This window comes from Pituophis catenifer, unplaced genomic scaffold (genome assembly GCF_029215685.1).
Source record: "Pituophis catenifer annectens isolate HBS135680 unplaced genomic scaffold, rPitCat1.0.hap2 SCAF_7, whole genome shotgun sequence".
NCBI classification, from domain to species: domain Eukaryota; kingdom Metazoa; phylum Chordata; class Lepidosauria; order Squamata; family Colubridae; genus Pituophis; species Pituophis catenifer.
In genome coordinates this window covers 9,917,154-9,943,619 of record NW_027256887.1, presented here as the reverse complement: position 1 = coordinate 9,943,619, position 26,466 = coordinate 9,917,154, and the positions used below count along the sequence as shown (strand labels likewise).

General features: G+C 41.6%; 1 protein-coding gene across 5 annotated transcripts in view; it reads right to left on the bottom strand.

The window, feature by feature from the left end:
* Positions 1-294: 294 nt before the first annotated feature.
* Positions 295-26,466, bottom strand: part of LRP6 (LDL receptor related protein 6) — a 72,287-nt gene continuing 46,115 nt past the window's right edge. For 2 of the 5 annotated variants that reach the window (XM_070948064.1, XM_070948066.1), the window contains 15 exons: positions 23,941-24,230; positions 22,833-23,059; positions 21,092-21,276; positions 18,499-18,825; positions 17,323-17,525; positions 15,121-15,332; positions 13,202-13,395; positions 10,305-10,514; positions 8,599-8,724; positions 6,859-7,095; positions 5,714-5,824; positions 4,018-4,248; positions 3,102-3,238; positions 1,275-1,372; positions 295-651 (listed from right to left, as the gene is read on the bottom strand). In XM_070948064.1, the coding sequence (XP_070804165.1) occupies positions 360-651; positions 1,275-1,372; positions 3,102-3,238; positions 4,018-4,248; positions 5,714-5,824; positions 6,859-7,095; positions 8,599-8,724; positions 10,305-10,514; positions 13,202-13,395; positions 15,121-15,332; positions 17,323-17,525; positions 18,499-18,825; positions 21,092-21,276; positions 22,833-23,059; positions 23,941-24,230 (3,080 nt within the window). In that variant the 3' untranslated portion in view covers positions 295-359. The remainder of the gene's footprint in view (positions 652-1,274; positions 1,373-3,101; positions 3,239-4,017; positions 4,249-5,713; positions 5,825-6,858; positions 7,096-8,598; positions 8,725-10,304; positions 10,515-13,201; positions 13,396-15,120; positions 15,333-17,322; positions 17,526-18,498; positions 18,826-21,091; positions 21,277-22,832; positions 23,060-23,940; positions 24,231-26,466) is intronic. The other 3 variants (XM_070948065.1, XM_070948068.1, XM_070948067.1) reach the window with 3 other exon arrangements.

Here is a 26,466-nt window from a genome sequence, read left to right as displayed (position 1 = left end):
TTGTCTTCTTTTTTGATATTTGGCTCATTGAACAGCAACATCTCCAGGTCCTTCCGTTTCCTTACATGCTCAGTCCCTTCACGGATTTAAGGCATCTTCTTGTGTTCCATTTGGAAAAATAATAATTAAAAAAAACTTTGTATACAAACTTTTTTTAAAAAAAATTTCTTATGTCACAAAGCAGCAATTTCTGTTTTAGGAAAAATATATAAATAACCTCTTTGCTCCCTCCCTCTCCCCCATTCTACAAAAGGCAACTTCCCCCAGGTCAAACTTTCTAACTGTACACAGGAGAGTCTGCTCCCAAGCAACACTATTTACACAGCTGAGCTGGACGCCGTTGAGGTGGGGGGCTTCCCTCATGAGGAATCGGTGCAAGGAGAAGGGGGCGGCGGGTAGAGGTGGTGTGTGTAGCTCCGCTCTGTGTACGGGGAGGGCGGGCAGCTCTCATAGTTCTCCTCTGCGGACAAGTACTGGCTGCGTGGGGTGGGTGGCGGTGGCGTGGGCTCAGAATCGTAGTTGAGGTCGCTGGCATAGCCTTTGCCCCCCACGGTCATCACCCGACGGCTGGGTGCGTAGTCACTGTCACAAACGTCGGTGCTGCACGGGGTTGTGGGAGGTGCAAAATGGCGGTAGCTGTACGGCCTGTAGCTGTGCAGAAAACATTAAGAGGCGTGTGAGCATCAACATCAGAAAACAGCCGAAGGTCTTCTCGAGACATGTGGCGTTGTTATCTGTTGCCACCACGGAAGGACATGTCCCAAAAGGTGCTTTTTTTTTTCAAGAGACAACTGGACTTTCTGGTTTTTCTTTGAAGACGTTTCGCTTCTCATCCAAGACGCTTCTTCAGCTCTGAAACGTCTTGGATGAGAAGCGAAACGTCTTCAAAAAAAAAACCCCAGAAAATCTAGTTGCCTCTTGAAAAAGCACCTTTGGGACAACAGTGATCTGGATGACTAAGAATCTCCGTAGACATTCAAGGAGGACATGATTTTTGGATTGACTTCCTTTTACAGAGTGGGTGGCTCTTAAATGAGATGGAAGGTCAACCTGGCTCTGTGTGTGTCCTCCATCAAGCAGGCTTTCAAAAACAGCTTCCTATTTCTAAGAATTGCTGTAGCAGCAACCAAGCCAGAAGAATTTCATGCCTTCTACAGAAAGCCTAGCCCTGTGGTCCATCTTTTCTCCAGATGCAACGCAAATCACTGCCAGGAAATATCCTGAACCTATCAGACAAGTATCACAAAACTCAGACTGGGGACATGAGGACTTACCTGTATGACCTGTGTGTAGAAGGGCTGTTGGACGAATAACCAAATTCCATTGTGTAGCGGGAGTCCTCTGTTGCTGGTGATGGAGGAGGGTTCAAAATCTTTAAAGGGAGAATAGAGGGAGTGTCAGTTTTACCGTATTTGCTCAAAGGAAATGTTTTTCTCCACACCAGGAAGGCCATACTGAACATCAAACTGAAGTTTATTACATATACTATAGCACTGCTTTTGTAGAGGTATTTTCTTTTTGTTTATTACATTTAAAGCTAGATTTCTTTCCCCTGGTGTAACTATAAGCCATCTTTCCCGTTTGGATTCTGACAATCTTCAGAATAATTTGTATTCTGTGTCCCTGTTACTTTCAGCTGGAATTGGATCCTTTAAGGACGTATTTACTTAATAACTTTATAAATCACTTTTCTGCTTAAGAGCCAAAGCAGTGCTTAGTGCAGTGTTTCTCAACCTTAGCAACCTTTAAGATGTTGTGGACTTCAACTCCCAGAATCCCCCCGCCAGCACATTGACAAAGTCCACAAATCTTAAAGTTGGAAACAGTGGCACAGAAAATAATTTTTTAATAATTTTTTAATTTTTTAAATCAACAGTTATATCCGTTTCTTCTCAAGTCTCACGATAAATCTTTCTTATAGTACATTTTCCTCAAATGACGTTAAAACAAATCCCCAAAATGATCTTTACTTTTATTCTATTCATTATATTTATTTTCTACCCTTTCTTCTTGAAGCACCCATTCTTCATAAATAAAATTTAAACTGGCCAATAGAGTATTTTGTTCAGATAATTTCAACACAGCCAAGAATCCTCCACCAATATACAAATTAAACATTTTAGATTAGCCAGGATCCCGTTCAATTACTCCACTAGATCTCCACAATCACGTTGGAGTTTCCACAATGATCAATAGATGCCCCAACGATCAGTATTAATCTGTTAAATTTAAAGTATCACACTATCCTTCCCTCCCACAAGGATACTTAAGAATTTTCCTCCCCCCCCACCCCCGGCAGTATTTTAAGCAAATGCTCTGATCTGCACTTTTTGAAAGAGTACATAAACAAGATATACTTTGGGATTCACATCTATGGTAACTTTCTTGGCATAACCACCCAAACCAAAATGCAAAGTACCAAAAGGCTTTTTAGTGGTTTTTCTGACCAGGAGGTCAAGGTCTTCCTTCTGCAAGTCCTAATTGGGAAGCCAGGAAAACAGTAGTTAAGTTTCCACTAAGATCTTTGATTGGTGCCCTTTGCCCATTGTTAATTGGTTCAGGTTTGGAATTCTGTAATTTAAAATTTGTCCGTGTATTTTATTGGTTTGGGAAGAGCTAGCAAGCGAGCAAGCGAGTAAGGAAATAGGGAGGAAAGGAGGGGGGGAGGGAGGAAAGAAATAGGGAGGGAAAGCGGGAAGAAATAGGGAAGGAGGGAGGAGTTAGTGAGGGGGGAAGGAAGGAAATAGGAGGAAGGAAATAGAGAGGGAGGAAGGGAGGAAAGAAGGAAGGAAGAAGGAAAGAGGGAGGGAGGGAGGGAGGAAGAAAGCTGAGATTAAAACACCAGTAGAAAGTGTTTGTGAAAGAATATAAGTAATGAGAATGTGCTCTTCATCATAAAATGCTGCCAATAAAGGGAAGTAGGATAGGGCAACATGGTTAATCCCAAATTTTTATGCAAACTTAAACTCACATTTTCTCCCATGTTATCCATATGGTTCCATCAACTTTACTGAATTGCTTCAGTTTTGTGTTGAGAGTCAGTCTTTCAGATTTAAGATTCCAAAAAAAAAAGAAAAGAAAAGGGGGGGGGTGTCTCTTACTGGAGGGAAGTAGGTTCCTTTGATGCTGGAGGAGCTGCTGGAGGACGCCCCGGTGACGTGAGCTCTGTCATAAGGTGGGCCGCTGCTTCCTGCCATGATGCTAAGTGAACTGATCACAGATTTACCGCGGGACATTCCTAAAGAAAACCCAAGGGAATTCAGTTAAAGACTAAGGAGATTTATTTAAGGATCATTTGTCCAACCTAATTTAAGAGGAGTCCTGATTTTATGATCATAATGACGCAGAGGTCATTCTGAAGATGGATTTCCCAGGACCGATGGAGCAGGGGTGAAATTCAGCAGGTTCTGACCAGTTCTGGAGAACCGGTAGCAGAAACTTTGAGTAGTTTGGAGAACCAGCAAATACCACCACTGGCTGGCCCCAGAGTGGGGTGGGAATAGAGATTTTGCAATATCCTTCCCCCAGGAGTGGGGAGGAAATGGGAATTTTGCAGTATCCTTCCCCTGGAGTGGGGAGGGAATGGGGATTTTGCAGTATCCTTCCCCTTCCACACCCACCAAGCCACGCCCACAGAACTGGTGGTAAAAAAAATTGAATTCCACCACTGCGATGGAGGCATTCTGGGGAACGAGAGAACTTAAGACCACAAAAAGATGTGTCTGAAGAATCTGTTTGCCCTCCCCTCTAATTTTACACACTAAGGAAGAGATACGATTGATGTGACACTTTTGCCTTCCCAAATGCAAGTCACAAATCTGTAGCCTTTTTTATAAGATTTCCAGCCACGCTGGACATTTTCTTAACTAGCAAAATGCTTTGCTGGATTCCCTCAATGCTCCAAAGGTCATAAGTGTGAAAAATGGATGTAAGTCACTTTTTTTCAGTGCCATTGTAACTTTGAACGGTCACTAAAGGAACTTGTTGTAAATCGAGGACTACCTGTATAAATCTGACCTGGAAGAGATCCAGAAAGGGAGCTTGGGTGAGGCACATAACCCAGAGGCACAGAAGACGGTCCATGGACAACGTAGTCATTGGTCATTGTTTCTCCATCTCCTTTCATGCGTGGGCACAGCACTCTCTGACAAACGAAGTACATCGCACCAACGACAAAAACCGTAAGGATCACACCGATGATGGAGCCGATTGTGTTGGTGGCAGGTGGGGCTGGTTCTTCGGTTGTGTCTTAAAAGGAAGGAGAAAAATCAAACTTAAAAAAAAGACTACAGCTCGGTAGAACTTCTCTATTCCTTAATGTCTTTTGTCTATATTTACCCATTTGTATAGCTGTTTTACTATTATCCTTCTCATCTTTTCTACTATCTTCTCTAATAGATATCATTAGAGAATATCAGTATTATATCGTTAGTATGAGAGCTTATGCACCAGAGAAAAAATATAGTATAGAATAGCACAGCATAGTATAGCATTAACATAGTATTAGTTTAGTATAGTTTTGTATTCAGATAGTATTAGTACGTTCTATTTTATTCTATTGTATTCTATTCTATAGAGCCGAGGTGGCACAGCGGTTAGAGTGCAGCACTGCAGGCTACTTCAGCTGACTGCTAGCTGCAGTTCAGCAGATTGAATCTCACCAGCTCAAGGTTGACTCAGCCTTCCAGCCTTCCGAGGTGGGTAAAATGAGGACCCAGATTGTTGGGGGCAATAGGCTGACTCTGTAAACCGCTTAGAGAGGGCAGTAAAGCACTGTGAAGTGGTATATAAGTCTATTTGATATTGCTATTGCTATATTCCTATTCTATATTCCTATTCTATTCTATTTTATAGTCTATTCTATTCTATATTCTATTCTAGCCTATCCCTCTCCTTTATTCTATTTCTATTCTTTACTCTACTCTACTCCTATTCTCTGTTCTGTTCTGTTCTATTCTAATCGTGGTGGTGCAGTGGTTAGAATGCAGTATTGCAGGCTAACTCATTGCTCACGGCCGGAAGTTCGATTCTGACCAGCTCCAGGTTGACTCAGCCTTCCATCCTTCTGAAGTCAGTAAAATGAGGACCCAGATTGTTGAGGGCAATAGGCTGATTCTGTAAACCACTTGGAGAAGGCTGTAAAGCACTGTGAAGCAGTATATAAGTCTAAGTGCTATTGCTATTTCCATCCCATCCCATCCCTATTCCTATTATTTCTATTTCTATTCTAATGTGTTCTGAAATCTGCCCAATTATATCAATGGAAAGAGGGACATATCATGAAATAACTGACCTGCTTCACTATATTGATACTTGCCACAAAACCTGAATTTTAGTAAAGCTGAGTATCTTCACACATGAGTAGCCTTCCGCGAGATACAAATTAAAGCAAAATTACACAGAACGAATCAAACTGAGGGGTCCTTGGTGCTCTCTCCCCCCCCTGGTTATTTTCTTGCAGGTGTGTCATTACCCAAATTAGGTAACATCAACAGTACAAATCAAACCTAACATGCCATGTTTCGTTGCACAGAGCAGAACACTGTCAGCATGTGAAGGGCTAAACCTGCCATTCAGCAAAGCAAATTTTATTTTTGCATGCTGCTGAATAATTCTGACTCCCTGCAGCTTACAACAAAACAAAAGACAATGAAGCGAAACAAAGAAGTAAAACATTAAAAACATAGACCCATATACATATGGGTATACTTACAGCAGCCCTGTTCGTCTGAATTGTCATTACAATCTAGGCTGTGATCACATTTCTTGTTTTTCCCAATGCACTGACCACTCGCACACCGGAACTGGTCAGTTAAACAAAGCACTGGAGGGCGGAAAGCAAATCCATCATTAAGGGACGAGAAAAATATTTAAAATTGCAAGTTAGATGTTCAACAGATAAAGACATAAGACAAGTAACCGCATCGGTAAACGTTTTAGACTGAACAAAAATAACTTCCTTATCTTGGATCGCCTTTATTATTGTATACACCTGATTTCAAATTTTGCAGCTTGCTGTTTAAAGGTAAAATTTCCCCAGGGAAGCGTACAATGAAAGGTACACTTTCAAAGCCATGATCTGGCAAAACTAAGCATGTAAACTAGATTAATAAGGAATTTCAAAGGGGTGGATGGCTTATTCAGGGTGAAAATGGACCTCACAGTAACTTACACTGCTTAGGCTAATGCCAGCATTACAAACAATGCCAGAATTGCATTGCCAAGGAACAACAACAACAACAAAAACAATGAGAGTTGCTGGCCACAAATGCACAACATCTCCCCCCAGTGGACAACACAGCCTATTACAACTAATCCTTGACTTAACCATAATTGAAAAAGGTAGTCCTCAGCATACAACAGTTCACATTCCAAGTTACAACAGCACTGAAAAAAATGACTTATGACCATTTTTTCACGTTTATGACCGTTCCAGCATCCTCGCGGTCCTGTGATTTATATTCGGATGCTTGACAGCTGACTCACATTTATGACGGTTGCAGTGTCCCAGGGTCATGCGGTTCCCTTTTGCGACCTTCTGACAAGCAAAGTCAACGGAGAAGCCAGATTCACTGGACAACCGTGTTACTCATTTAACACACACCTGTGATCCACTTTACAACTGTGGCAAGAAAGGTCGTAGAACGGGGGCAAAACTGACTTATCGGCTGTCTTGCTTAGCCGTGGGAATTTGGGGCTCAATTGTGGTCGTAAGTCGAGGACTACCTTTAGCAATCTCTACTTTAACAGTAACAGAGTTGGAAGGGACCTTGGAGGTCATTTAGTCCAACCCTCTGCTCACACAGGAGACCTGTACTAGGGATTCAAACTGCTGAACTGCTCAGGAACATGGAATACCTTTGCATTTCTTTTCGTCTGAGTTATCCTGACAATTTGGTTCTCCGTTGCACTGCAGGGTGGCATCAATGCACTGCCCGCTCTCACACTGGAACTGGGAATCGGAGCACAAGGGGCAGTTCTTCTCATCACTGGCATCTTCACACTCCGTGAACCCATCACAACGCCAGGACACAGGGATGCAGTCAATCTCTCCTGTGTAACACGTGAACTGTTGCGGGGAGCAAGTTGGAGGCTCTGTTGGGGAGAGGGAACTCTCTATTTTCAGATACAACAAAAACAATAAGTGAAGTAGCTGTCTAAATACTGTGTATCTCAGCACAAGCTGGAGTTACATATCTGGAAATTTGGGATTTGATTGAAACATGCATTGCTTGAACTCTCTCTGCCCGTGACCAATGTGTTGTGGCCCGTATGCGGCCTGTGCAGCTAGTAGCTGATTCAGACAGCAAGGAGGCTGGTGTGGTGCTGCGCCAGCAGCCTGTGCAGCTGGCACTCAAGTCGGACAATGAGGAGGCTGGAGAAGATGTGGTGCCAGAGGCAGGGATTCAGCCAGGGCCTTCAGAACCTCCAGAAGCTCCCTTAAATGAAGAGGAAGAAGAGGAGGAGCCTCTTCTCGATGCACAGGCATGCAGAGCTGCCAAAAGGCAGGAGTGGCTCCTCAGGAGGAGGTCTCCTCAAGAGTAAGGCTTGGGGCTAATTGGCCACTCCCTTAGCCTATTTAAGGAGGAATGCCGACTGAAGCAATTTGCAGGGAACAACTTCGTTCACATACCGTGTCTTTGTCTTGCTTATCTTATCAGCTTCCTGCAAATTGCTTCTGGGCATTCTGCCAACCACAGTAAGCTTTCAGTATTATTCTTTGAATTCTTGGCGGCTGTTAATGCAGTTAATTAACAGCCGTTGTTGTAAAAAACTGGTTTGTTTAGTAAACTAAGGTTTGTACAGACTTTGTGTGTGCTGCGTTCTTTGGGTCCGTAGCTAGGGCAGAACACAATGACTCTAGGAACCATAGTTGTACCTCAATATACAATAGCAATAGTGCTTAGACTTACATACCGCTTCACAGTGCTTTACAGCCCTCTCTAAGCAGTTTAAAGAGTCAGCATATTGCCCCCCCCCAACAATCTGGGTCCTCGTTTTACCACGTCGGAAGGATGGAAGGCGTAGTCAAAGCAATATGCTGACTCTGTAAACCACTTAGAGAAGGCTGTAAGGCACTGTGAAGTGGCATATAAGTCTAAGTGCTATTGCTATTAAAATACGACATTGTTACAGTAGCCAGGAGACCACAAAGCTATTGCAGAGTAGTAGTTGGGCTTGCCAAGGGTACCAGCCCTTTTATATGACACGCTTGCGCACTTCCCAAAATGTGCCACAGGAGGGCGAGACAAGTGGCTCTTCCTGCAGCGTCACCCAAGGCTTCCAACCCTTCGCAGAGCTGCCTTGCAAGCGAGCACCACAACCGGGAAGGTTCAGAGTCATCATGAATTTGCCTGCCTGCACAGAGCACCAGCTCATCTCCCCAACGAAGTGGTACCCATCTATCAACTTGCACAGAAGATGTTTTTGAACTGTTAGGTGGACTGAAACTGAGGCGAGTGATGGGAGCTCATTCTGCCATACAGTGCTTGGGCTCGAACCACCGGTGCTGAGACTATCTCCAGCATCATTAAGCCACGGAGCCATCGCACCTCTTTCTACCTAAATCAAGAATATCTTAAGGAAAAAAAGTCTTACCTCCGCAGGAAAGTTCATCTTCAAGAAGGACTAGATGCATGGGACAGGAGCAACGTGTAGTTCCATCGTTTTTTATAATGCAGATGTGAGAACAGCCACCGTTATCTTGGGAGCAGGGGTGCTGTCCTGAAAGATGAAGAGCATTTACAGATGGTATTTTATATCTCAAACACCTGTTTGCCTGCTTTTTTTTTAAATCAGAGAACTATAGATTTCAGACTGCCTCCTAGAAGTGGCTCAAAATCTCCATGAAGATCAGCTACCTCTCCATTATCAATAATTCTTTGAAAAAGTACAAATGATTTCAGCAAGAAGGGCAAATGTAAGCGTAAACTTTAGCATCAAAACATCTTTTCAATGTCTTGGAATGTAAATGCGAAGCTATCGCTGCATGATGACATTTCTGGGAAGATTCTAAGGTCAGCATAGTATCCCAACAGGCTTAAGATGGTCATATTGTTAAACTGACTGATGCACTTTCCTTCCAAAGAAAGTTAAACAATAAGAAATGAGCTGCAAATCTAACATTTTCCTTGGGGGGGCCAGGGGCGTTCTTTCTAGCAATGCCTATCATTCTGATAAAGCCAAAAACAGATGTTGCAAGGCTGATGCCAAAGTTTCATATGGGAAGGGACAAATCCCACCTCCAAGAAATATGATTTTAGAACGTTAAAAATCATAATGTTATCAACTGAGCTTAAAATTACAATCTAAAAAACTGAAACATGTGAAGTCTCTATGCTGTGAAAAAACAAGAAACGTTGTAGTGTCCCAGCCAGGCCATTATGAGAACATGAGTAAAGAAAGGTCTGCTTTCTCAAAGTATCTCACCTGCTAATCTCATGAAAATATTATTTTGCATGGGATCTACTGTAAATGGGAATCTTCTAACTAAGCATAAGAGCTTTCAGACCAGTATTTCTCAAACTTGGCAAGTATGAGGTGAATAAACGTCACTCTCATATTCTCCAACTAATAAATTATAGGGAAGCTGTTTTATGAGAGGTAACATTTAAGTTCTTCCTTCGGTGTGGTGAAATACTTATGGCAGGGTTGTCAAACTCAAGGCCCGTGGGCCGCATATGGCCCGCCGGGTGCTTAGATCTGGCCTGCAGGGCCAGCCTGGAAACAGCAAAGGACCAGCCCGTGATGCCTCTGCCAGTGAAAATGGAGCTCAGGGGGCCGCACGCAACCAAAAACAGGGCCAGCAGAGGGCTGCAGGAGGCCGTCGCAGCCAAAAACAGGGTGCGGGGGACCGCATGCAGCCCCCCCCGCCAAGACTCGTTTTAGCTGGCAGAGGGCTATCAAAACAAACTGAAAACAAAACAAAAGGAGAAATGTTTACCCTTTTGCATTTCAGCATGCAAGAAGGGACAGAAAAGGAAAAAAGGAAAGACAAAGAAAAAGAAGGAAAGATAGGAAGAGAGCAAGGAAGGAAAAATAAGGAAAGAGGGGAAGGAAGAAGGAAGGAAAAAGAAGAAAAGGAAGGAAGGAAGGAAGGAATGAAGGAAGGAAGGAAGGAAGGAAGGAAGGATATAATGTAAGGGATGGTCTCAGGGAAGTCCTGCCTTAGCACTTGGCCACCACAGGTGCCCCCGACCTGAGTGACATCGAGCTGGCCATGCCTCCCTCCCTCGGCCCTCTGAGGTCAAACACAAATCCTGATGCAGCCCTCAATGAAATCGAGTTTGACACCCTTGACTTACGGTATTCCTGCATGTTGAGTTCTTTAACGGCATGGATGTCACTCAGCTGAGCAATTCGAGCCTGAACCTTTGTACGTCCCTCTTGGCGAGTCACGTCAATTTTCTCAATCATCTGTTGATGACGATCAATCCAGTAAAGCCATTTTTCAAATACGGTCAGGCCTATAGGCTGCAGTATGTTGGAATCTTCTAATACTATCCGATTTGCACCTTTGAAATGGGGGGAAGAAAGGGGAAACTGAACCAAAACAAAATATTTTTGACTTCACATATGCTGTGACTGCGTCTTAATGTGAAATGCCTAAACCATAATGCCGAATGAGCTCAATAAAATGCACAACAGCTGTAAACAAATTTCAAACGTTCCAAGTTTATGTTTGGAAACAAAATGTTACAAAAGATTTGTCTTCTCCTTAATAATGCAACATCTCTGGAGCTGATTGCCAGAAGTTTCGGCATAAAGACAATATAGTTTGCATAAAAGATATTAAATTGATGGGATATCCAGTCACAAGACACAATGCATACCTTCCACGACTTTAAAAGTGGACTACCCAGATCCAGTCCAACAACAATATCAATATCAGCAACCAATAAAAGTTCCTGATTTAAGTTGATTAGCATGCATTTCAACAGAAAGTGAAAGGTAAGTATATTTAACATGTATCTAAAATTGATCTAAATGGAACCACACCTGTTTTGAGATATGATAACATCCCTGGGGGGAAAAAAAACCTTTCTAGCAATGCCTATCATTCTGATGGAGCCAAAAGCAGATGTTGCAAGGCTGATGCCAAATTTCATATGGGAAGAGACAAACCCGACTTCCAGGAAATAGGGTTTTAGAACATTACAAATCACAATGTTATCAACTGAGCTGAACATTACAATTTAGGAAACTGAAACAGGTGAAGTCTCTATGCTGCGAAAAAGCAGAAACGCTAGACTGTCCTAGCCACTCCATTATGAGAATATGCGGGAAGAAAAGTCTGCTTTCTCCAGGTATCTCACCTGCTAATCTGAGGAAGACATTCTTGCTACTATCCAGAGGTGGGTTTCACATAATTTTACCACCGGTTCACTGTACACCAAAAATGTGAACTCACGCATACGCTTGCTTCACTTGCGCCCCTTCTGCGCCTGCGCTTCGCTCGTGCGTGCAGCTTGCATGCCAGTGGTGGGTTGTCCCTGGTTTGGACTGGTTCACAAGAACTGGTAGTAAATCTGGCAGGAGGCTCCGCCCATTGCCCCAGATGTCATCATTGGCGATCTGCGCATGCGCAGAAGCAAGGTGCACGCACGATCCCGTTCCGAACCGGTAGTAAAGGTAAGTAGAACCCACCCGATGCACACGGCTTAGAAAACGTGGCTAAATAGGACGGCATAACCCCAGGGTGGGGGTGGGCCACCCACAGGTCGCTACTACTGGTTCGCCCGAACCGATCTGAACCGGCTGAATGGCACCACCTGTTCTTCCACTGTTCAAAAGACTCTCCCTCCAAACTCCAGGGATTATTTTATTCTATAGTATCTTCTATTCTGAATAGAATTGGGGGCATTTGAAGAATCACCGGGGTCACGTTTGTACTGGTTTGTAATTCTGACTCATCCTATTGAAAAGGAGATCCCAACTTCCTTGACAGGGATTGAGGAATGTGGGAGATTTTATTTTTTAAAAGGAAAATCAATGGTTCCAGCTCTCCCACCAATAGAGCTATAAGGTTCTCTAAATCTCATCCAACCAAACCGCAAGATATAATTTTCTAACCACAGAATAGGTCTTCCAGAAACCCCAATTATGACTTGTAAATGTGTTCTGTCGTACAGGGGGAAAAAAAGAGAGAGAGAGAGCAAGAGGCTTCGTAAAAATGCTCTTGTGGTTTAATGTAAATCACTATTTGTAAAGAAAGCAGAGGTGGGAATACAGGTAGTGCTTGACTTATAACAGTTCATTTAGTGACTGTTCAAAGTTACAACGGCACTGAAAACAGTGACTTATGATCATTTTTCACACTTACAACCTTTGCAGAATCCCTGTGATCGTAATTCAGATGCTTGGCAACTGATCCATACTTATGACCGTTGCTGTTTCCCAAGGTCATGTCATCACCTTTTGTAACCTTTTGACAAGCAAAATCCATGGAGAAGCCTGATTCACTTAACAACCTTGTTACCAATTTATCCACTGCAGTGATTCACTTAACAACTGTGGCAAGGAAGGTTGTAAGATGAGGCAAAATTCACTTAACAAATGTCTTATTTAACAACATAAATTTTGGGCTCAATTGTGATAAGTTGAGAACTACCTGTACAGGAAAATCAAAACCTGAAATAAGTAATAACGAAAAGAAGGTAGAAAAGGACTTTTGCAAGCCAGAGAGTATTTTTTTTTTTTTAATTGCTTGCCCAAGTTGCAAAAGGAAGGCTGCAACGTCTTGATCAGAAAGCCCAACTAACTATTCTGGTCAGTTTAACTATTCTGGTTACTGTTTTAATGTCCGTATATGGTTATTGTACAGGAGATTAGCAAATTTCCCTATTTTCTCTGTAATAGGCAGTGCACTAATTTGAGTCAAGGTAACCCAAGAGGAATACACAAATCGTTACAAAGGTAACTAGGAATCATCCATGGAAAAGCTGCAATTACACCGTAATAGGGAAGAGAACAATGCTGGGCTGTATGCATGATTAGATTTAGCATCGTACATTTGGGTTCTTAGATTAGCACAGTTAAACCGTGGCTCAATCTGGAAAGCGTTGCATTGCAAGCCTAAGTATAAAAGGAATGTTGTTAGAACACAACTTTTGTAACAAGCAGTTTGCAACACAGTTTGATTCTCAAAAGGAAGGGGGATTAACTGAAAGCAAAAAAACCAAAACAAAACACTTTATCCTACCAGACAGATCGCTGCTCTCGATTCTCCGCAGGTCGGAGTCTGCCCAGAATAACTTCCCCAAATTGTTATCGACGGCCAAGGCAACGGGTTTACTGAGCCCGCTGGAAAAGAGGACCTCCCGTTCAGTTCCATCTAATGCCGCCCTTTCAATTTTAGGGGGAGATCTTTCTTGGAAGTTGGTGAAATACATGTACCTGCCAAATGAAAGACGATCAAGTTATTTCACGCGTGGTCTTTCTATCCTGTCCCCTACTAAATCAGCAGGCTGGATATCGTTGCACTGCTTGTGGATGCAGGGAAGAGAACACTAACTAAAAAAAAAAACAAAACAAAACACAAGAGGTGCTGGCAAACAGCTGATTTTGAAATAATTAAATGTGATGCACATTGGGTGGGAGGCAGAGGTGGTATTCAGCCGGTTTGGACTGGTTCGCCCGAACTAGTAGCGGAAATCGTGGGTGAGCCCGCCCCCCGCCATCCTATTTAGGTATGTTTTTGAGGCTGGGCACATGTGCGGAAGGCCAGGCGCATATGTGGACGGGGCACGTGTGCGCACATTTGCGAACCGGTAGGGAAAGTAAGTGAATACCACCCCTGGTGGGAGGCTATAAGAAAATCTGAAGCTGAAGGTTGAATGAAGGTTCTGGAAAAAGACAATTCCACACCATTGCCAAAGAAGCTACTTGGAGTTACATGGAATTCAACGTTTTATTTTATTTAAAATTAATTTAAAAAACACAAGAAAGTTTCCTTCCAATTTTCCAAAGCTACGTGTTTTGATGGTATCAGTTACTTAGGGTTCAAAGTTTGAAATGCAGATAATCTTTGATGTCATTTTTTTAAAAAAAAAATAAGAATTGTATTATATTTAAAAAGTAAACAGAAAAGCTGCATGTTAAAAAGCAGCTAATATCTTAATCTGTTAATTATGACTGCATACATAATTTTAAGCTCTCATTAATGAAGTACAGTTCATTAACTAGAGCTTAAAAATCCACCAACTGTTCTGGATTTTCTCTCCCTTTGCTTTGTAGCAGGAAGAATATTTTAATTTTTAAAAAATTCTGTGGTTTACAAAAAACGTGAGACTAAATAGTTCCTAAACATTTTATTTAATCCTTCTGCTTCTATAAAGATTAGGAAACTGCTTAATTTATGGAGGATTCTCCTATTCATTTATTTTATCTGTATTACATACACTATTTACAAAACTGTGCTACATAAATCCTTTAGTTTCATAGATGAAGACATCTTTAAAATTCTTAGATGTTATAAAAACAATTTCACATTTCTGTACTGATTTATTATTACAATTATATGCATTCTTTATTATAAATATAGTGCCACTGATTTTAACCTCTTTATTCCATGTTTCCTTGGACCGGCTTTTATTTTGTGTAATATAGTTTAAATCAAGTGTTTTCCGACACTTAAGAATGGAACTCTTAAGCAACTTAGAAAGGTAATAAAAAATAACTCCCACTATTTTGAGTTTGACAAATTTGAAAAGGGATATAAAAAAATGTAACATTTTGTTCATCATTTCCCCTTCTTTCTCTCATGGCTTCCTAAACGCTGGTGCTTCTTGAAGTTTCTAGAAATCAAAAGCGGAAGCAACAAAAAATGGTATCAATTCCTTGAATTGTTCCTTGTTTTTCCTCATGTTTTACACACCCGAACTAAAATGTGCATAACCATTAAAGGCATACAACAATATGTCATTTGTTTAGATAATGCACATTTTAGAACGTGAGTGTTAGCGCCTCAGGATTTATATCGTGATATTGATTTTCTTTAAAGCATTCAAACATAAAATGGTTGACGTGGCACAGCAGAAAACAAGAGCAGGAGATAAGTCAAGTGATAAAAGGATCTGGAACTGGAATGTCTAAACATTTCCCATTCTGCAACCTACTTACCCCTTCTCTGGATTCACAACGATAGCTCTGGGCCGATCCTGTTCGTTTTTCAACACCACGCCCATCAACCGTCCATCCAGCCGCGTGACATTGATGACGTTTGTGGCTTCACAAGTCCAGTAAATGTAACGGCTGTAAATATCAATACTCAGATCATATGGCTGGATATCTAGATTTTGGTTGGGGACGGGACTCATCACAATGGTAGAACTCTGGAAGTAAGGTACAAGATGCTTCAAGGACTCCATCAGAAACAAACCGGAACTTGGCACAGAGCTAACTTAGTGTGGGACAAATTATATAACTCTGTCATTCTCTCAACCTGCTACCCTCCCCAAAATATTTTAGACAGTCCCACCAGCTAGGATACACAATGATCAGTGGTGGTGAAGGACGATGAAGTTTGTTATTCTTTGTTCTTCTTCACTGAACAAGAAACAGTAAGAGCGACAACAGAATAAATGGTGAAAAAGGAATCCAACTTTCCCTGTTAAGCAAATATTGATAAACTCTACAACTGACAGTATAAAAATACTGTATGTGATACATACTTTTTTATATTAAAAAAGAAAAAAAATATTGCTAGAAATGCGAACACAACACTAGACTGCTTTGATGTTTTTATCACTATTTTATAAGCCACCTAAGGTTATGGAATGTAAGATTGATGGCTATATGTATAAATCTTATAAATGATACGTAAACACATCTCAAAAAAGTTGAGCAATTCTTTTGGCTGCAAAAGAATAAAAATACCAATTCAAGTGTTGAGAAACAGTAGATGTGTTAATCCCACCTGTAGATTCTCTTTTAGGTTTGTGTTGGGGTTTTTTTGGCTACCTTCCACAAATGGGAGGATTTGTGAAACTTGATACTTTGACAAAACACCAAATACTCAAAAGAGAGACACACTCAAAAGAACGTAAATTTTAAAAGTCCTGTTTAAATTTCAGACCAAAATATGAGACAATACTGAGAAGAAAACTAAGCTACGTGAGTTAATCTTTCAGCTCCCAATCTGAATTTCCCAAACCAAGAGGGGATTTTTTAAACCCCCTTCAGGCAGTTACTAGGACAATACAGATATTCCTACGGTAGACTTATGACCATGACTAATCCCCAAATTTCTGCTGCTAAGCCGGACAGTTGTTAAGTGAGTTTTGCCACATTTCATAACCTTTCTTGCCACAGTCATTAAGTTAGTAACACGGTTGTTAAGTGAATCTGGCTTCCCCATTGACTTTGCTTGTCAGCAAATCCATGCCAGTTGCCAATCGTGTGGATTTTGATCATGTGACCATGGGGATGCTGCTATGGTTGTAAGTGCGAAACATGGTAACTCACTTTTTTCAGTGCTGCTGTAATTTCAAATGGGCACTAAATAAATTATTCTCAAGGACTACCTCTAATACTGTAGGTACACAGTATTAGCTACCAAGACAATTTACCCAAAAGTCCATTTATATTACTTACAAGATCCAAGGTTCCTTCAGTTATAGCCAGTGCCACAATGGATATTTAAAGGGTTGCACTCATTTTATGTTTCTACCATAACATCAAAAACTTAGGCCCTTGAGGTGTTTTTTCCATGATTACAACATAAGGAAATGTATGGATAAATGTTTTGAACTTAAAGAAGTCAGTGTTGCTTTGAATTATATTCCAAAATCATTAAATCTGAGAGTTTTAGGGGAATTTTGATTATATCGGGCACAGGAATAATCAATATTCAGTACTAATACTAAACTTTTTCAAAGTTTTTTCCTGATTTTTTTTTGGGGGGGGGGGGGTTGCCACATGAAAAAATTGAAATTGAATGTGTCCATTCAGAGCTCATGGCTTAAAAATTCAGAAACTGGACTGATCCTGTATCTACTTTTCAAGAAGCTAAAGAATTAAATAGGACATATTTAAATAAAGATCTTTTAAAAACTTATTTTGATGAGCTTTATTCATATACCTTTAAAACATTTATGCAGTAAAATTAAGCTCTACCTAAACTCAACACTGAATTTGCCTCCTCTATCCAAAATTAAGATGTTCCTATTTTCAGCTGATTTCCATCTGTCAGTTTAATAACCAGCAAATTCTACTGCACAAGCAGCAGCGTTTATAAAGTGTTTCAAACATTAAATCCGGTAAGACAAGAATTCTTTTGCCTTTTGTCTCTCTTTGAAAGCTGAACAGCCCTTGTTTAGATACCTGACTGCCATCCTCTTGTGACCGTCTGATAATGTTTTGGCGAGAGTCGATCCAGTAAAGCTGCTTCTCCAGGGGATCATAGTCGATTGCCCGAACATTTCTGAGGCTGTGTATCGGAAGGATGATCTCTGGACTCTTCAACCCATCGATTATCATACGATTGATTGCATTCTTCTGACTGAAGAGCAAGAAACTTGTAGGGGCTTAGGGAGAAATGCAAACACAGAAGGGAAAGTGTGAGTTAGGCTGAAGATGTTAACTCTGAAAATATTCCAAAGTGCCCCACAGAATGAAAAGATAGCAGCAATTAAAGGAGAGGCCTTCCTTTGTGGAAAGAATTGAGCCTAAAGAGGGAGATTGGAGAAAGGAAGGTGCTATTCAAAGGGAAGGGACGTGGTGGCACAGTGGCTAAGATGCTGAGCTTGTCGATCGAAAGATCGGCAGTTCAGCGGTTCGAATCCCTAGTGCCGCATAATGGGGTGAGCTCCCATTACTTGTCCCAGCTTCTGCCAACCTAGCAGTTCGAAAGCACGTAAAAAATGCAAGTAGAAAAATAGGGACCACCTTTGGTGGGAAGTAACAGCGTTCCGTTCGCCTTTGGCGTTGAGTCATGCCGGCCACATGACCACGGAGACGTCTTCGGACAGCGCTGGCTTTTCGGCTTTGAAACAGAGATGAGCACTGCCACCCTAGAGTCAGGAACGACTAGCCCATATGTGCGAGGGGAACCTTTACCTTTACCTTATTCAAAGGGAAATTCTTTAGGGGGTGGGTAGAGAAATTGTAACTCCATCTTTAAAAATAGAAAATACTTTTTAGACACTAAAAATACTTTTTAGGTTAAAATGTCCAAATCTGGTTGGCAAATCTACTTCATAACTGTTCCTAGGCAATATTGTTAAAAATAGCAATTAATGGGTAAACAGTGCACATCCAAGAAATGAGGGGGAAAAAAACATAATCCTACAGGCATGCCTCTCTAAAACTTTCCATCTTCTGTAGCCTATCCGGATTTGAGAAAAAGATGCAAACTTTATGATTAAGAATAAAAAATAGCCTTGGTTCAATTCAACAATTTTTATCTGAGTACGAGCATAAAAAGTTTATGGCCTCAGTTTATGGCAAGTGAACCTTTAGGAATGCAGGTTAACACCACCATCCATGTTTCTGGCTTACCACTACATGTTCTGTTGTCGGGGTTCAAGGAATAATGAGCAGGACATCCACAGACAAAGCCACCTACGGGCACTGCCAGACAGAGGTGGGAGCAGTGCCCGTTGCTGGAAGCGCACTCATTCCAGCCAGCTTGCCGGGATGAATGGAAGACTAGGATGTCCATCACGTAATCCAGGTGGTTTTGGATGATGGTCCGATTCTGTCCGCTGGTCTTGTTGGCACGTTCGATGCTACGTCGGCTCCAGTCTGTCCAGTAGATGTAATCCTGGTATTGAGTCAGGCCAAAGGGATGCGGTAAATCATCGGCTATAACTTCGCGGTCAAGGCCTGGATTTGGGGAAGGGAATGAAATGAAAGAAAGGTAGAAGATCACTAGATGTATCACCTCTACAGATAATCACTAACACCCTAAGAAATTATCTACAGGTAGTCCTCGACTTACAAGTTCATTTAGTGACCGTTCAAAGTTACAACGGCAATGAAAAAAATAATTTATGACCATTTTTCACAGTTACAACCTTTGTAAGTATCTCCATGATCCTGTGAACAAAATTTAGATGCTTGGCAACTGGTTCACACTTATGACCATTGCTGAGTCCCAAGCTCATGTGATCCTCTTTTGACAAGCAAAGTCAATGGGGAATCCAGATTCACTTAACAACTGGGTTACTAACTTTATCAACTGCAGTGATTCACTTAACAACTGTGGCAAGACAGGTGGCAAAGTGGGGCAAAACTCACTTAACAAATGTCTCACTTAACAACAAAATTTGGGGCTCAATTGTGGTCATAAGTTGAGGACTACCTGTCTTTGACTTACGACTGGTTGTTTAGCAACTGTTTGAAGTCCCCCTTCCCGGAATATTATTTACAACCTGGTTCTGAAATTCCAATGGTTGTTCCCCTTCCCCGCGGTCATGTGATCAAACGTTGGGCACTTGCAATTGGCCAGAGTTTATGACAGTTTGCAGCGTTCTATGATCACATGACTCAACTTATGACTTTTTGCTGAAAATGGCTCATAATTAACAAGAAGTTTGCTCGACTGATACAATTTTAAAATTGGGTTGGTCATGTAGGTGACCTGCTTTATGAGCATCACAATTTACAACTGAAGTGGGCAGGCTCTATTACATTCATAAGTCAAGGACTACCTGTGCGTTGCCATGAATGCCCTGCCTCACGCACATTGCTTATCCCTCACGTACAAAGCAGAATCTGTATCGCTTGGAACATTATGAAACTTGTCAATAAAATACAAAATGGCCCAAACTATTGTACTTATCAAAGGGAACAAACAATGTGTATAATATTAAGAGCCATGGTGGTGCAGTGGTTAGAATGCAGTACTGCAGGCTAAGTCACTGATCACTTCAAGAGTTCGATCCTGACTGGCTCAAGGATCAGCCTTCCATCTTTCCGAGGTCAGTAAAACGAGGACCCAGATTGTTGGGAGCAATAGGCTGACTCTATAAACTGCTTAAAGAGGGCTGTAAAGCACTGCGAAACGGTATGTAAGTCTAAGTGCTACTGCTATGTGTATAATATTCTATTGTTGGAATATAGGTGTAGGAAAAATGTTATTTTTTTTTAATCATAAATATAAAAGCCTGCTTCTCTTCTTCATAAAAGTCTAAAATTTAGGCTGTCTGGCTCAGGTAGCAGCATCTTGTCAGTCTTGGAGGTGTCTGAAAAACACTGCTTCCCTTTCATCAGGAGGTCATTAGGAAACCCATTCAGGGGTGAAGGACACATCTTGGCAATAGTACTGAAATGGTTTGGCATTGCCTTCCTCTGAGATACTTTTCTAACTTCCAAGCCCTAAAGAGTTTCTCATGGGCTCCCATCCAAGTCCTACCCAGGCCTAATCTTGCTTATCTTTGGGCCATCATCTGCAAAATGTCTTATTTAGCTAGGGCCAAAAAGAGATTAAGCTGACAACCGGTGTACCTGCCGGGAGAAGGAATTTCTTAAATGGGGGCCCGTAAGGCCTCGCTCATTCTGAAGAGTTCAGACATTGGAGTATGGAAAGTGTCTCTTTGGGGATATCGTGGCCCCAAACTGTTTTTAAATTTAATTTAATGTAATTTTTGTCCTGACCCTGTCACTGTTCAGAGTCCGAAAAAGATTAGCTTAAGCCACATTTCCATTATCTTTCAGGAATCGTAATTGCAAAATGTGACATTTTTTCTGATGATATAGTCCTATTTCCCATTTCTAGAAGAGAGCTTGCAAGGGTTCATTTGAATCTGCTTTTATTTTTGGGTGTTAATGTGTACATTTTGCTCCATGTCTGAACAGTACTAAAGCATCAATAAATATCTAATTTGTAGAAGATAAGTACTTGATAAATTGACTGTCATAAATCAATGTCTAAAACTTCTAAATTTCATTTTTTTTTCACCTTTTCACCTTTCTACTGATTTTGAGGTGGCTAATACTAAATAAAATGTGAACTACAAGAAGTCATTAAATTGTTAAAGAACAATGGAAGGCCCTGAAAAGGCTTTGAGAAGACTGAGAGGGAGATACAGGAGGAAGCCCCTTCCCAAGTGTCAGATAGTGTTGAGATCTATGGCCAAGCAAAACTCACCCAGCATATTTGAAGATTCGATCAAATTGGTATCCAAGTCAGTCCAATACAATCTTCTTTTGACGTAATCGATTGTCAGACCATTTGCTCGCCCCACATTTGGCACTAAAGTACAACGTTCACTACCATCCATGGCTGCTCGGTCAATCTTGGGTTTCCCACCCCATTCGGTCCAGTACATAAACCTGAAGACATATCAAATATTCCATATTTACTTCATAAAGATGCACAAGCAAATCAGGAATAGAAAAAAATCCTAATGATAAAATTTAAACTTATTATTCTGAGCAAGATTTCTAAACAAGTTTTAAAATCTTGTTCAAAAATTGCGCACGCTCCAAGATGGCGACCCAGCTCTAGGCTCGCTGTGGTAGAGATGGGGTGTTTTGGCTGGTGAGGGCCTCTGGGGGTCGTTTTGACCATCTAGGACATTTTGGACTATCATAGCAGAGCCCTTGGCCAAACCTTATCACTACCTCAGAGCTTTAGATGTATTTAAGGTCACAGCTTCTTGCCCTGCGAGACTCCCCCCTCTCGCAAGCCTGGCCCTCCGCGTTATCGAGGGCCTACCTCAATGATGGGTCCTGGAACCCAGAGAGGTGGCATGCTGCGAAGATGGGGTTGAGGGTTTTTTTATATTGTTTTATTTTATGGCTGTTCACCGCCCTGAGTCCTTTGGGAGTAGGGCGGTATACAAATTCAATAAAACTAAAACTAAACTAAACTTTTCCATCATTTTGTCTAAAACAAATTTATTGATATTTTATAAATGTTTTAATACATTCCAGACTAATATAATTCTAAATAGCAATTTACATTACTGTTATGCAATTAGTAGTGTTGAATCTTCACTAAGGGAGGGAGGTAGTTTTTTTTTAAAAAAATTCCAGACTGGTATAATTCTAAATAGCAATTTACATTGTTATGAAATTGGTAGTGTTGTATCTTTTTACTATGGGAGGGACTTAATTTTTGTTTACAGAAGGGAATTTTTGTACAAGATTATCACTGTATCTGTTCATTTGTGTAAAATTTGAATTGAATTTTAAACTAATTTGGCGCAATTGCACTGGCTGGCCAATTCAGGGGAGCTTTATGCAAATGTAAATAATAAAATAGCTAAGAAAAATAGCACACGTAAATAGAATTAGGTAAAGGTAAAGGTTCCCCTTGCTCATATGTGTTAGTTGTTCCCGACTCTAGGGGGCAGTGCTCATTTCTGTTTCTAAACCGAAGAGCCAGCACTGTCTGAAGAAGTCTCTGTGGTCATGTGGCCAGCATGACTAAACGCCAAAAGCGCCACGGAATGCTGTTACCTTCCCACCAAAGATGGTCCCTATTTTTCTACATGCATTTTTTACGTGCATTTTCGAACTGCTAGGTTGGCAGAAGCTTGGACAAGTAACTGGAGTTCAGCCTGTTATGCGGCACTAGGGATTCGAACCGCTGAACTGCCAACCTTTCAATCTACAAGCTCAGCGTCTTAGCCACTGAGCCACCATACCCTTCTTTATAATTGAGTAAATGGAATTACCCAATTATAAAATCCAGTGCATTGTTGTATCCTCAGTTTTTTATCCTTGTTTTGATTTATAGATGTATTTCTGCCCAATTTCTTAAACTGGTTGGTATCTGTACAATATCATATGGATTTTTTTTAGGGCTAATTTCTCAGATTACACAAAACAGATTAAAAATTCAGATTAATTGCTTCGTATCAAAAATTAAACAAGCAGCTCACCCTTCAGCAGGATCCAGAGCCAGCGCCCGAGGGCTGTCAAGATCCTTCCAGACCAGAACTTGGCGATGTTGCCCATCCAATTTTGACACTTCGATACGATTTGTTCCCGTATCTGCCCAGTAGAGATTCTTCCCTAACCAATCCACAGCCATGCCTTCTGGATAATCCAATCCAAACTCAACCACGTGTTCCAAGGCACTTCCGTTCATGAAAGCTCTACTGATGGTCTGCAAGGAAGAGAAAGGGGGAAGCATAAAAATTTAGGTGCCCGTGCTACCTATCAGTATCTTTGAGAAGGGATCCAAACAAAGCTCCTTGTCAAATAGAACTAACCCTAACCAGAGGAAATGGTGGGGACTGCTGCATGTGTGATTAAATATTTTTGGAGAGGGTTTATTTGGGGGAGGGTTTATTTTCGGGGGGGGGGGGGGCTTATTTTAGCACATGCACTCAAAAGCCCGATTGGGCTTATTATCTGGGGAGATCTTATTTTTGGGGAAACAGGATTATATATTGTAGCAGGGAAGCCAGATGCATTTTTCTCTCTCTTCTTTGGAATAATACCACTAACAAGCATTTAGCAAAGGAAAGGAGGAGCTACAGATAGCCCTCGACTTACAACGGTTCATTTAGCGACCGTTCAAAGTTACAGTGGCACTGGAGAAAGTGATGTATGACCTTTTTCCACTTACGAACTTTGTAGCATCATAAAGTGAGTGACATCGAGTTGGCCACGCCCACCCAGGTTTTGTGGCTCCTGATGTTTTCTTTTCTGTGGGAAATGGGTCCAAATGGCTCTTTGAGTGCTTAAGGTTTCAGACCCCTGGCTTAACTGCCTTGTATAGAGGAGGTTCTGTTTGTATTAAGCTCTGTGCTCAGCTTCTGAACTAAAACTAGTCTGCTGAATCAAAGCTAAACTGTTCTCTCCTCTGCCTGTGTTTTGCTTGTAACTACCACTGCACTGGAGAATCTGCCACTGGCATTGTATATTTATCTTCATGTGTTATACGTATATGAAGAAGTTAATGAATCCTGCTGAATCAGTTATCTGTGTGTGCTTTCTGGATATGATTTCTGCAACAAACTCTGACAGATATGACCACATTACCTTCAACGAGATGTCTGTCCAATATATGCGATTGTCAGTCACATCAAAATCCAGGGCAGAGGCTTCCTTGACTCCTGTTAATGGAATAGCAACATTATTGTTGTTTGTCTCGAGAGAGATTCGCCTGATATCCGCTCTACGGGAAAACAGCAGGAAGGCTTCTGGGACAATGCAGGTCTTCATGTCATTCAGGAGTTCCAGGCCGATGGGGCAGGCGCAGCGCAATCCTTGAGGCCTATACAAGCAGAGGTGGCTGCATCCCCCATTGGATTCTGCGCAAGGATTTGTACCTAAAGAAAGCAAAAACGAAGCCTTTAGCGTTGCTAAATCTTTATCATTTCTCCATAGCTGTCAGGTCCAAAGAATGGAGTTACTTCTGAACTGTTTATTGCTGTTCGCCCACAGACAGAATCTTGCCCGACCAAAGCAATTATCTGCAATAACTATGAGATACACTCTGTGGAATGATCTATGCCTGTTCTCTTCCTGCCCACCAGAAATTCCAAGCTCTGCTGTCTCTTACCGTGTTTCCCCGAAAATAAGACTCTTACCGTATTTTCCGGCGTGTAAGACGACTGGGTGTATAAGACGACCCCCGAATTTTCCTGTTAAAATATAGGATTTGGGCTATACTCGCCGTATAAGACTACCCCTCTTCCAACGCACACCAAATAAAAATTAAAAAACATCAACTGGCTCACCCACAATGTAAAAGCAGCTGTGCTAGACCCAAAATGGCCCCTGCAACAAGCAGGAACCTCACACAGCCACAAAAAGCCCCAAAAAAACAACTTTCACACTTTACACACACAAAATTCTACATACAACTTTGTGAGATTTTATGTGTTTGTGTAGTTAGAGTGAAACACTACAGAAACACACTAAATCTCAGAAAGCTGCACAAATATTATTTTATTTTAATTTATTTTTATATGAAAACTAAATTTAAAACTTCCTAAACTTTAAATGGCTAGGTCTAAAAAAGAACAACTAAAAAAAACCCCAATTAACTATTTTTTTTAAAGCTCCCAAAGGGGAAAAAAACTTACCCAATAGAACAGGGGTCTCCAACCTTGGCAACTTTAAGACTTGTAGACTTCAACTCCCAGAATTCCTCAGCCAGCTTTGTTTTGCTGGCTGAGGAATTCTGGGAGTTGAAGTCCACAACTTCCTGCCTGCTTAATTGCAGGCAGGGAGTGGCTTGCTGATGGAATGGATTCAGGCAAGCGAAGCAAGGCAAGCGTTGTGACTAGCAGCTAAGGTAAGCAAGCTGGAGGGGGGAAACTTTTTTCCTTTTACATGGCTCTGGCGATCCCAGCTGAGTTGCCTGATTAGCAGGCAAAGCTGGGATCATCAGAGCTTGGATCGTCAGAGCCATTTAAGGCTCGTCAGTCTTTCGGGCTGGTCTGCCTGGTTACAGGAGAACGACCCCCGGCGTATAAGACGACCCCCGACTTTTGAGAAGATTTTCATGTGTTAAAAAGTCGTCTTATACGCCGGAAAATACGGTATATTTTTTTGAACCCCGAAATAAGCGCTTGGCCTTATTTTGTTATTATTTTGGGGCGCATGGAACAAGACGGCGCTCCTCTTGCCATCTTACTTGATTTCTAGCTCTGTCTCCCTAACCCTAACCAAAGGAAATGTTGGAGACCAGCTGTGCATGCATTTAAATATTTTCGGGGAGAGCTTATTATCAGGGGATGTCTTATTTTCGAGGAAATACGATAGCTTCCTGGGAAAGAGACACTTGCTCCTGCAACTTCAGACTACGTTCCACCATAATAGCTGATACAGCCTGTTAGAAAATGTGACAACACTGATTTTCCACTTACTCCAATACAAATATAGGTAGTCCTCGACTTACAACAGTTCATTTAGCGACCGTTCAAACTTACAACGGCGTTGAAAAAAATGAGAATTTCTCACAGTTACAACCTTTGCAGCATCCCCATGGTCATGTGATCAAAATTCAGATGCTTGACAACTAGTTCATACTTGTGACCATTGCAGTGTCCCGGGGTCATGTGATCATCTTTTGCAATCATTAGAGGGTCTTTCTCCTCCCCCACCCCATTTTAGATGGTATTGAAAGGGTCTGTATTGAGAATTTTCAAATCCTCATAAATTCCTTATTCTTATGGTTAGGATATTTAAAGGTAAAGGTTCCCCTTGCACATATGTGCTAGTCGTTCCCGACTCTAGTGGGCGGTGCTCATCTCCATTTCAAAGCCGAAAAGTCAGCGCTGTCCAAAGATGTCTCTGTGGTCATGTGGCCAGCATGACTCAACGCCAAAGGTGCACGGAACGCTGTTACCTTCCCACCAAAGGTGATCCCTATTTTTCTACTTGCTTTTATGTGCTTTCGAACTGCTAGGTTGGCAGAAGTTGGGACAATGAACGGGAGCTCACCCCGTTAAGCGGCACTAGGGATTCGAACCGCTGAACTGCCGACCTTTCGATCGACAAGCTCAGCGTCTTAGCCACTGAGCCACCGCATCACTTTTAGGTGATTAAAAGTATGTA